Source organism: Phalaenopsis equestris, unplaced genomic scaffold (assembly GCF_001263595.1).
Source record: "Phalaenopsis equestris unplaced genomic scaffold, ASM126359v1 Scaffold000382, whole genome shotgun sequence".
Taxonomy (NCBI): domain Eukaryota; kingdom Viridiplantae; phylum Streptophyta; class Magnoliopsida; order Asparagales; family Orchidaceae; genus Phalaenopsis; species Phalaenopsis equestris.
Window position 1 is genome coordinate 11177 of NW_018164824.1, and position 12990 is coordinate 24166.

Genomic DNA, 12990 nt, shown 5'->3' on the forward strand with positions numbered 1-12990 from the left:
TTTGAATCATTTAGAACCTTAAAAATCTGCTCAAAATTCGTCTCGAACCGCTTTAATTCGTCTTATAACATCTCTGGCGCCTCAAGCGCCAGTTCTCCAGATTTTGGCGCCTCAGGCACCACCCTGCAGCAGTTTCAACATTTTGCTTCGTTTGGTTCCGTTTTGCAACTATATTTTCTTTTTAGGTCTAGGTAGTTGTTGGATTTTGGCGCCTCAGGCGCCACCCTGCAGTAGTTTCAACATTTTGCTTCGTTTAGTTCCGTTTCACTCTGTTTCAGTTATGTTTCACTCCTAACAAATATATTTACAAAATAAGCATGAAAACAACATTTTTTTAAGTGTAATTTCATTCAAAAATATGTGAGAAATATGAAGTAGATAGAGCATAGAAAGACATATTGAATTGTGTTAAGTCAGAATTTCCTTTCTAGCTTGTTTTTACTCCAAATTGCACCATTTTTGATTCATTTTCTCCAAAAATCAAGTTCTCGTACATAAAACTAAAAATATGCAAAATATTTTTCTTACACAGTAATAGAGTGGTAGGAGCCTACGTTTTGTGTGTAACCTTCCTTAAATTTGCATCTCATATCTTTTAACTTCTTAGAATTCGATAACTCCAACTCGAGATTATGCCGACATAAGCTGTTCGTAGTGTGTATCAATTGTCTGTTCAGCCTACACTTTTGGATCGTGTTCATGCAGCTCAGATGATGCATGCAAACTTACTACAACTTAGAGATAAAATAAAGAATGAATCGAAGCCCAAGTTTATTATCGATCAACATGACAATTTGAGATTTTAAGATTGATTGTGTTCCAGATCAAAGACTTCAACAAGAGACACTTTGTGAGATATTCTACTCATGCACATCTGGAAAGTACTAAGATGTATCAAAATCTTCAAAAGTTATTTTGTGGTCAGGTATGAAAATCATTGTAGCTGAGTTCGGAGCTAAGTGTTTGACTTGTTAGATGATTAAGGTCGAACATGAGAGACCTGGTGGTTGATTGCAATCCCTTCCCATCCAAAATAGAAATGGGAAGGAATTTCCATTAACTTTTTGGTTAGCTTGTCAAGATAAACAAGAATATGTGATATTTGGGTTGTGGTCGATAAATTAAATTAGTTCATTTTCTATCAATTAAGAAGACCTATTCAGTGAATAAATTAGTCAAAATTAACATGGACAACATCATTCGACTTCATAAAATTACAACTATCATTGTATTAAATCGAAATGGAAGATTTACTTCCAGGTTATGAAAACAATAGCAAGGAGCTACGGGCACGAGATTGGACTTCGGTACTGTTTTTCATCCTCAAACAAATGAACAATCATAGCACACCATTCAGACCTTAGAAGACTTGCTAAGAGCTTGTATTTTGGACTTCGGAGCTAGTTAGGAAGTTTATAATCCATTGGTATAGTTTGCTTATAATAATAACTTCCAATCTACTATCAGTACGGCGCCATACGAAGTACTTTATGGTGGAAAATGTAGATCCTCATTTCTTGGTTCGAGGTTGATGAGAGTTGTTAGGTTTGAAGTGTTGCATATTTAAATCTCCCAACAAACTAATTCAAAAATTATAAATTTCTCCATATCAAAACTAAAACAAAAATAATATACTATTATAATTATATTTGCTAGGTTAATGTTCAGAACTTCATACTTGAAAAATATTATAATAATAAAAATGATAATAACAAAAGGTCAATTTGGTTGCATCTAATTTCATTTCATAAATAAATAAGTTTAATTTCATAATTATTTTATTTTATTTTTCAATTGGTGTCTGATTGATATTGAACCGTCAAATTCATAGAAGTATCGCATTTGCAATCTTGTGGTAAGTAACTATTTTTTATTAGTGGATAAACATACATTTCCTAATTATGGGTGTTTGTCTTTGTTATTTATAGATTCATAGTTATTTTACGGGATTATCAGTCATGTTTTTTTTTTTTTTTGTTATAGACCTCAATTATTGCTCATGATGAAATCACTAATAACCTAAATCTATTGCTGCAAAATTCTTGCATAATTGAGTTAATTATGTAATTATGATATTTCATTTCCCTTATATTTTACTTGTATGAAATTGCATCTGTCATATCACAAGTTTGTATTAAATATCACATTTCATACCTATATACCTGTGAAAATTTTGGTATGATTGTATGTGATTGTATATAAGTCAACGAAAAATAAAATATCACATTGGCTAGTCAGGCCAACGGGCTCACAAAGTGACGACTCTATAATAAATCCTTGAGTTTCATTGAGTAAGTATTGGTATTCCCGGTTTCAGAGTGTCTGTTAAAATTGACTATATAAATAATAAATGAAAAACAAAATAACAAGAAACTTGATTGGAAAATAATTGCATATTTTCTTATGATAGGTAAGCAAATTTGATGTTTATGTTATATATGCATGTAGTAATCATCTTTATTTGTTGTTCATCCTGCATGCCTCATTTTTTTTATCCTTTTTTGCTTTAATAAATAACTGTACTATTTATTTTTCATACTTACTATTAAATATTTCTGCATAGTAGGTTAAACGATCGTAGGATCGTCTCTACCTAATCATACTTTTTGGTTTTAGTCTTCTCGTCTTGGTATTTTTTCATTATTTATTTAAGCTATTATATTTTCCTTTTGGAGTCCAAGTAATTGTTTCATGTTGTCCTTTCAGTTTCGATTCAGTTACTTCTCTGTTTTCATTTCAGTTGTATCAGTGAACTATTCATTATGAAAAAAAAATACATTTATTAATTTATAAATGTTATTATTTGCATGCAAATCTTTTTTTGATAATACAAAACATGTTCAAATCATTTCATCATACAAATCGATGTCGGGGTGTACTGCCTTTTGAACCCGGGGTGTGGAATAAAGGCTTGTTGTTGTTGTAGTTTATCCAAATGCCTAAAGTTCAAACCATAACTTTATTTGGGAAACCAAGGTGGCATGAGATTAGTTTAAAAACAACAAATAAATGAAAAAATAATGACTTTAAAACAAATAAAAATTGCAGTGTAATGAGCCGCGGGAAAGAGGAACTTACAACTGCAACCAAAAAGGCACCTTTTAGGTTAGCACAGGCTTCGCAACAAGCATTGGTCATCAGGGAAGGAAACCATCTGGTAAGAACTCCGTTGGTTAAGAGTCATCAACTAGATGAACACCACCAAACTGCGGATGTACTTTTATTTATGAATGTTTTATTAACAAAACAACTTACTTATGCCAGCTCCAAATAGACCCAGAAGAAAAGCCTAAGATATTTCCAAAAGCCATCCAAAAGGCAAAGATTATATTTGCTGCATTACATCCATGTTTTCCTACCACAGAAGGGGAAAAAATGCATATTAAATCAGTTATGTCAATGATATTGCATAATTCATCCATGTAACAATGAAATTAGCCAAAAAAACATTTGCAAATAAAATCTTGTACTTACCAGACAGGTCACCCATCATTGCGCGAGTTGGACTCTGTAATTAGTCACAGAGAGTTAGGATCAATACACTGATTCAACATAAGCCATCCCCAAATAGTTGGGATAAAATTCACTTTACATATTTCAAGCTTAAAATGATTTGTAATTCCATATTTACAAATTGTACCTGTATTAGATTGTTACCAAAATCAAGCACCCAAAACCCCACTATACAGACAACAGCAGCCTTCCATCGAGGACCAATGTATGTGCTGTATGAACCTTCTAACTCATGAGGATTTGAAACCCGAATCATACAATCATAGATGAGATTTCTACAAGTACAAGAAGTGAGATAAACCTGCAATTCTCCTTTGTATCACCGAATGCAGATCCTATGTCTGATGAAAACCCAATCAAAAGCACCTATACATGACAAACAACTAATTCTTATGCGGCGCCATTTACATAAATACCACCCAATTCTTATGTATTCGCATATCAAACACATAAATTTTACTTTTTACATTCATAATGTCCAAATCATTCATGCCACATTAAAAATGCCACTTCCTTAGCTTTTAAAAAGTGAAATCTATTCATTCATGGCATATGTAAAAATTGAAGTTTAGGTGTTAGACATGTATATACATAGGAATTAACTGTAATGTATGTAAATCTTCCAAGCATTAAATCATGAATAAGGGATGAACAAATACTCACAGCAAAACAAACAATTATGCATCCAGCAACAATAAATGGCCTTCTCCTGCCAAATCTTAATCTGCATCTATCACTCAATAAACCAACAGTAGGTGCAATCTAATCATATGAAAACATGGTTAAATAATCGCATAAACTCAATCAACACAGTGCCTTCAAGTATAAATATAAACGACGAAAATATAGAGTTAAAATACTTACAACCAGCCCTGAAATGGGTCCACAGAGCCATGAGATTGAAGCCAAATGATGTGGAAGCCCAAGCGTCTGCATCAAATAAGGAAGAAAATGAAGGTTAAACTTCAATAAGTAACCTTTTATCTTCTGCGATGAATTCAAATGGGTGTATGTCGTCAACATCAAATCACATATAAAAACTCCTTTTTTATGCATTTCTCTTCAATATCTATTTACAAGTCTAATAATCATCAGTACAAAAAGGAACTAGATGCGTGTTAGAAAATTCGCAGCGGTAGAGTAATGGATTATTATCTTAGCGTTGCACGAGAACTCAGTACAAACTCAGATGAAAAAAAAAAAAAACTAGTGATGACATCAGAAATTTTTACGTGGAAAACCCGAAAAGTAAAAAAGCCACGGGGTCATACTCAGTTGTAAAAATTCACTATGGATTGATGATTACAGAATTCTTTTCTCCCACAGATAGGAAAGAATCACTAGATTTTCAAAGTTATAATGTCGATTGACGTCTAATTAGTGGTGCTCGACGACAATTGATGGTTGTCAATAGCGGTCGGAAGCGGTCGACGACAGTTTATGGGTGTCTACAACGGTCATTGGCAGTTATTGGAGGTCGACGGCGGTCAACGATGGTGGACGGCAGTCAACAGTGGTCGACGGCGGTTGTCGGCGGTCGACGGTGGTCAGCGGCAGTCAGCGACGGTCATTGACGGTCTAAGACGATCGGCAGTGGTCGACGGAAGTCAGCGGTGGTCGACGATGGTAGGGATGGTGTTGGACTTCAGCTCCTTTTCAAAGCCTCAAATTCTCTCCCAAGGCTCAAGCTCCCCCCTCATGTGAAAGGTGTGGGTCTATTAATGATGTTCTGGGTGCAATTAATGCAGGGATATGAACCATTTTGATTGGACTGTCCGGAGAGTTTTCTTCAATCACACAGAGTTTAATCGACATTTGGAAGCTTTAATGATTTCGGAATTGATTGATCTTGGGCTCATTGGATTCATCTTATCGAGACGCTCGATTCAATTATGAACTTAGTAGATTTGGCATCTGTTTGACCTTGTAAATGTGTCCGAAAATCTTTCTAAGTGTGGTTTAATGACTTGATTCAGGCTTGATTTGACTCGAATTAGATTAACTTTGATTTCATTAGGTTCGTTTAATCAAGCCGGTCAATTTGACTATAAGTTTGCTGAAATCGGAGCTCTGAATGATTTTTATCAAGATTTGAGTATTTCTTGATCTAAATATTGTCTCGAGATTCATGTCATGCCTCGAGATCCGTGTCGAATGATGAAAATTCATTGGTGGTGTATTAGTTGTCCTTCTACTTTCGGGCAGATCCAATTCGTCATCCAATAATATCAAAATCTACTATTTTTTCATTTTTGTAGGGCATAGTACATATATACATATATATATTCATTATCGTTTATTACCATTCTTAATTAAATAAGAATAATTTAAAAATCAACATATATTGATGAAATTTAGTTGGTACCCTATGCTTCAAGCAGCATAATTAGGGTTTGAACCCTACCTTGGACAAATTATAAAAATTTTCTAACGTGTCTGACTTTCGGGTAAACTAGCTAAAGCGGGTAGGGAATGGTTGGCTCAGCAGGCCAAAGCTGGGAGGCTCGAAGTGGACCCGGCGGGGCTTAAGTTGGAAAGGCGGGTCGGTTTGAGGGAATCTGAACCGTGTGCCTGAGCTGGAGCATGGGAAGGCGAGCCACGGGATCCGAGGGAGCACATATAAAAAGAGGAATTTAAAGAGCCCAAATAATAATTTGAGCATAATTTTTTTTAATGGTTCCTATCCCATCATTTATTTTTTTTAACGATTTCAATTAATTTCATGTCATACATGCAGAATTTGAAAGACCAAAACAGAAGGAATATAAAATAAAATAAAAAAATTTAATAACGAGTATTTAATGTTTGCACTCATTTTTGAGTTTATATAATAATGAGCGGTTAATATTTGAATCTATTTTTGAGCCTATAAATAGGCCTGAAGGAAAGGATAAAGGTGGAGTCCTCAGATGTTCCAGAAGAAAAAAATTGTCATGTATAGCGGTTAAGAGTTGCAGCGGAAAGTGTGGTGAAGGATTGCGGTGCAGAGCTGCAGTGTATAGTTACGGCGAAAAGTTACGGTGCAGAGCTGCAATGAAGAGTTGCGGCGAATAGTTGAGATGAAGAGTTGCGGCGCTGAGTTGTGGTGAAGAGTTGCGGGGAAGAGGTAAGTCATCCCCGTCGTGTGTAGCAGGCAAGCAAAGGGATCTTCTTTCTCTTTGCGGTGACGTGAAAAGTTGTCCTCGTCCTGCGCAGCAGGCAAGCAGCGAAATATTCTTTCTTGTGAAGGGCAAAGAGGAAATTTGTCTTCGTCATGCATGGCAGATAAGTAACAAAATCTTCTTTCTCGTGACAATGAAGAGAAATGTCGTCTTTGTCTTGTATAGCGGTAAGCAACGAGATCAGCTTTTTCGTTAGAGGAAGAGGAAAGTCGTTCGCGTCCTGCGTAGCAAGCAAGCAAAGGGATTTTCTTTCTCGTTGCGGCGAAGAGAAAAGTCGTCCCCGTCTTGCGTGGCAGGAAAGTAACAGGATCTTCTTTCTCATGGAGGAGAAGAGGAAAGTCATCTACGTCGTACGTAGCAGACACGCAACGAGATCTTCTTTCTCGTTGCAGTCAATATGATCTTCTTTCTTGTTGCAGTGAAGAGGAAAGTCGTCCCCATCCTGCGTAGCAGATCAACGTTGTGGATCTTCTTTCGCATTGCAAAAATGGTGACAACTAGAAAACCTCGTTCCATTGAGAACCAAATGAAAGGTCAGAACCTGGAGGATGCAGTGCAAATTCTGACGAAGAGCGATTTGATCTTGTTTCAAAATAAATATTACTCTTCGAATGATAAGATGGTGAAATTGTCGACTTCGACCAATCGAGCGTGTTCTCCTCCTTCCAGGTATATCGTCGTTCATGAGACAGCCTTGAGAGTTGGCCTACGATTTTTGTCAGCATCAGAGTTTATTGAAATCATGAAGGCGTTCCGAGTTTAAGTTGCTCGGTTGTCTTGTCAGTGGTGACAGTTATTATCGGGTTGATTGTTTTCTCCATGAGTCACGGCTTAACGTTAACACCGACAATTTTAGTACGGTTGTGCGGGTTCTTTAGTGACACTCATAATCATGTGGTATTTAAGCACAAGGCGTTAGATTTTCGCCTAAAGGAACTGATAAGACAATGGTTTGTGAAATTCTTCTTGCTTGCTGTTGCGCATTTCGGTGGAGATGAAGAAATGCTAAAGTTTTCCCGCTATGCTTTGAGGGGAGAATTACATGTTTTTATAGCGGCAATATCTCTTGTAGCCTTTGGATCAGTTCTTATTGTATTTCTTTGTATCTCTTTGATGTTGCTTTTGAGGCTGTTGTGGCTTATCAACCGTACAAAATTATGCAATTAAAGTTAGTACACTCATTTTATAAAATAAAGAATCGCGTACCTTTTGAGACTCGTGTCTTCCGAGGTTGTGTCCTTTCGGGCTTATGCCTTATAGGAACTTGAAATGAACCGGTACTTTCTAAAGTTCGTAACCTTCCGAGATTTTTTTATATATCTGTGTCTTCTGAGATTATTATGTATTTTTGTCTTCTGAGGCTTGTAGCTTTCTGAGGTCTTTGAGTGGAAACCCTATCAACCACTTATTCTCGTGGAGTCTTTCTAGTGAGGACCCTGTTCACAACAAGCTTTTCATCTAGATTTGTCGCCCAGGCTCAACTTCAAGGGGCATAGTTGAAAGAAGAATGATGTAAGACCAGTACTGGTTGTATAACCGGAGATATTTGACGGTATTAACCCGTAAAAAAATTCACTGAGAATGGTTGATCTATCCTAGATTGTTGGTCGAAACGTTTGTTTGATGACCGTTAACTGTTATGGAAGAAGTCAAAAGAACTTCACCAAAGATTTTTGACCTATCTGAGGCTGTATATCGAAGTTTTTGCTTGATAACTGTAACCTGTAATGGAATAGGTCGAAGGAAATGCACCAATGATTTTTGACCTATCCGAAGTTGTTTGTCAAAATTTTTTCTTGACGACTATAGTCTGTAATGGAAGAGGTCGAATCGAGTCCCCTTATGATCGATTAAACCTAGAATGAGATGTCAGAGATGCTCTGCATTTCTCGAGACTATGGCATGGATCGCAATAGACCGTATATTTTCTTAAAAATATGGTTACAATCATACTCAAGAAAAATATTTGACAACTTGTTAATTGTGGTTTTTTAAATCTTTTGCTCCTCAGCGAGGGTGTTTTCCATGCGAGCTTGTAAAACAACACATGTATTAAGCCTTGAAGATATCAACTTCTTGATCTAGTTGAAGAGAAACTCCAGTATGATGAGGGGGCATTAAGAAAGTGTTATTTGCGGTGAATGTTGCCCCCCAGCCCAGGAGAGATTCTCGTAGACTTGTAATCTGAATGAATTATGTGATGACTTCCCCACCACAGTCGTGCCCAAGGCGATAACATGAACGACCTTTCGAAACTGCAGTGAAAGTTGACCCCAGCCTAGAAGGTGTAATATACTTTGTGTCTGAATAGAATGCAAGAAGATAACTCCACTACCATCGTGCTAGGGACTTTGATGTGAATGACCATTCGAGATTGTGGTGAAGGTTACACCCACATCAAAGAATGCTCCAAGGATGATCTTTTAAAAGCAAAAAAGATTCCTTCGTCAGTTGGATGACAGTGTAAAATGGTGCTTTGTTTCTCACAGACGGCATCAAACAATGAGTGCTAGAAAATTCGCGGCGATAGAGTAATAGATTCTCATCTTAGTGTTGCATGAGAATTTAGCACACACTCAGATGAAAGAAAAACAACAAATGATGACACAATAAGTTTTTACATGTGAAACTTGTTAATATGAAAGAAAAACAACAAATGACACAATAAGTTTTTACATGTGAAACTTGTTAAGAGAAAAAACTATGGGGTCTAGCCTAGTTGTAAAAATCCATTATTTATTGATGATTATAAAAATCTCTTCTCCCACAAACGGGAAAGGGTTAATTTTTTAAAGTTATAATGTCGACTGACGACGTCTGATTAGTGATGCTCGATGACGATTGGTGGTTGTCAATGGCGATTGGCAGTGATCGACAGCAGTCGACAGGTGTCTACAAAAGTCAGCGACAGTCAACGACGGTCAGTGGCAGTCGACTGTGGTTGGCGGTTATCCTTGGCAGTCAGCGGCAGTCAGCGGTGGTCCACGACGGTCGAGATGGTGTTAGACTTCATCTCATTCTTAAAGCCTCAAGTTCTCTCCTGGGGATCAATCTCCCCCTCATGTGAGGGGTGAAAGTTTATTTATAGTGTTTTTGGTGCAAAAAATGGAGGAATATGAATCATTATGATCAAACGGTCTGTAGAGCTTCCTTAAATCAGACTGCATTTAATGAACATTTGGATGTTTTAATGATGTCGGAATTGAATGCCCATGCGCTCTTTGGATTTGCCTTATCAAGACGTCTGATTCGACTATGAACTTGTCAGATTCGGCATCCGTTTGACCTTTAAAATGTATCCGAAAATCTTCTAAGAATGATTTAATGACTTGATCCAGGCTTGATTTGACTCAGATTTGATTAATTTTGATTTCATTAGCTCATCAAGCTGGTCAGTTTGACAATAGCTTTGTTAAAGTTCTGGATGATTTTTTATCAAGATTTGAACATTTCTTGCTCTAAATATTATCAGATCTGTATCATATCTTGAAATTCGTGTCGGAAGATTAAAATTTGTTGGTGGCGTAAAAGAACTAACAAATGCATGTATTTCATGCTATAATCACATTAAAGCTTATTTCATGAAAACAAAAGATATAGGTGGCAGTGTTGTCATGGTCTTCCAAATATGAGTTATATTATTCTAAATGAAAGTAATTGGCCGTCGATTGTATAAATGTTCCAGATTTAGACGTTACAACCTCCCTCCCTCTCTCTCTCTCTCTCTCTCTCTCTCTCTCTCTCTCTCTCTCTCTCTCTCTCTCTCTCTCTCTCTCTCTCTCTCTCTCTCTCTCTCTCTCTCTCTCTCTCTCTCTCTCTCTCTCTCGGCATGAATCAACCAACATTTGATTAAAGCATAAATAAAATTCAAAACCCTTAGATTTACTTCGAAATAAACGTAGCAGAAAGATAACCAATCTGCTCTTTATCCCGCACAAATCTCATATATATATATCGTATTTCCTAAAAAATATCCTCGCTTTCTTTTTTCTTTTCTCCCTCTACGGCTTTGCTTGCACTGTGACATTCGGATCAATAACAGGTAACAGAACGGTAGTTCAAGGAGCTTAATGGACAGAAATGGTGACAACATCGCCAAACCCCACACCAAATTTAGCCTCATTCTTCAAAAACATCTCCAGGAACGAAATCTAAGAACCTAAACAAATTTAGCCTCATTCTTCAAAAACATCTCCAGGAACGAAATCTAAGAACCTAAATTTATTTCAAAGAATAGTAAAAAAGAAATCAAACCTGGACATAGGGAGTGAGGAGAGAGAGCTGTAGCGCCCAGCCAAACTGCACCCCGCCGGCGACCATGCAACAGAAACAAAGCCTAGCCAGGCTTAATCCCGGCTGCACCATGACTTCACCTCTTTCACCGGGTCTCATACCTTCACCCATCGACAATCTCAACAGTTCCTAGGTTCTCGATTCGCTAAGAAGAACACGACGTTCACGGCCGGAGACGAACAGACCGGTGGCGATCGGAACTGAGCAAATGACGGGAGAAAGAATACAGCAAGCCCTTTTATAGCTCCGGCTTTCCTCCATGGATAGATCATTGCTGCTGAGCTCTTCGGTGTGAAGAGGCTGAAAGGGATTTTGGATGTGACTGATATAGTTCATCCGGGTTGGCATTCCATTTGTGGAAGAAGATCACAGCGACCGTAGGTTGTTTTTTATATAAATCCCGACTTATCGGCGAAGTGGCACGTGTAAACAGTATGGCGGTAACCGTGAAGAACGGCTCACTGGCCGGTCACTGCGACTAAATAAACCGGAAACAAAAAAACCGGACAACGATTTTGAATTTATTTTTATTTAGTTTAATAATTATTATTTTAAGAGGAGTGCAATATAAATTTGAATTCATTTTACATTATTGTACATAAGAAATGCATGAGCACGAATCTATAGAAACTCATCTGAATATAAGATAAGATTGTAGTCAAGAATGGTCCATAAAAAAAAGGGTCAGGACCACGTTAGCAAAAGACTAAAGGTTCTTGTTAACCAGTTAAAGCCTACAACTCCATCGAAACAGAATTCGGATCGACCGAAGGAAGGTTGTTTGAGTCAAAATTCAAGAGGTGTCCAACTCAGGGAAGGAACATGTTTCACTCTCATTGAATTATCACCAAACTTCTTGCAAGGGCCTTGAAGACTTCAAGAGGCCTAAGGATCTCATTATTGAACATTCATCGAGGCTTTCAGACTAATATATTATCAAAAGAGGATGACTACTCATGAGATTATAGTGATTCACACTCTACTTGACAGTATTGTTATACTCTAGCAACATGAGTTTCTCATCCAAAACTCAACAGTCGACAATCAGATTGAGACAATCAACCAACTAACTCAAGTAGGCCAAATAAAGTTTAGACAATCAAAAGACTGCTAGGGCGGACCAATTGCCCTAACTCGACAAAAATTGTCAAATATACTTGGTTGACCCAAGGATCATTTGTCTTTGTTGATCGAACTATGAGTTAACCGAATCATAGGCTTCTTTATTTTCTATATGTTTAAAATATCACATGACACCTTCATAAAAATAGGAGCAACCAAGTAATTTTTCACTTTATACCTCCCTGTTTATAAATTAGAGGATCATTTCTATAATAAGAAATTAATCGGTCGCCTTCAGAGAATAAGATTTTTACTGTGTACTCTCTCTTTCATTCATTCTTTCTTTATTTACTTGTTTTACATTCCATGGATGTGATTCACATAACAGATCCAAATTCAATAACTCATTCTTTCTTCATTTACTTGTTTTACATTCCATTCCTTGGATGTGATTCACATAACAGATCCAAATTCAATAATTATAATAATATTTATATCTTTAAAATCATTAAAATTTTAATAATAATTATATTTTTATTTAAGAATCATATTTATAATAATTTAAAAAAATTAAGAAGAATGAAGCCTTAAATTTTGGTTCCATCATTGCATAAACTGCATCTTGAAATAATATTATCCTTAAAATTTAAAATAGTATGTTTAAATAGATAAATTTTAAACAAATATGCACATGAGTTTAAGAATTCTTTCAAATTAAGTTACAGATTATAAAAAATGTATAAATATTTACATATTTAAGATTTTTTAAATGCGGATAATAATCATATTAATTTAAGAAACAACTTAATCTTTTTTTGTTATTGAAGTGACCATCTATTTAAAATCATTGATATAAAATTAGAGGCTATAGTTTATTTCGAACAATAATATCATGAATCATGTTTTATATAATTTTTTTCACAAATGAACATTTTGCCACCTTTCCCAATATATATATATA

At 36.2% G+C, this 12990-nt stretch overlaps 1 protein-coding gene across 1 annotated transcript; it reads right to left on the minus strand.

Moving 5' to 3' along the window:
• Positions 1-2952: 2952 nt before the first annotated feature.
• LOC110026589 (sucrose transport protein SUT3-like) lies at positions 2953-11337 on the minus strand (the record flags this gene model as incomplete). The annotated part of the gene is made up of 8 exons (XM_020727587.1): positions 10929-11337; positions 4378-4443; positions 4177-4275; positions 3815-3879; positions 3641-3725; positions 3475-3508; positions 3256-3355; positions 2953-3154 (listed from the first exon to the last, which is right to left on the minus strand). Coding segments are annotated over exons 1-8 (801 nt in total), but the record flags the coding sequence as incomplete, so codon positions are not given.
• Positions 11338-12990: the final 1653 nt, after the last annotated feature.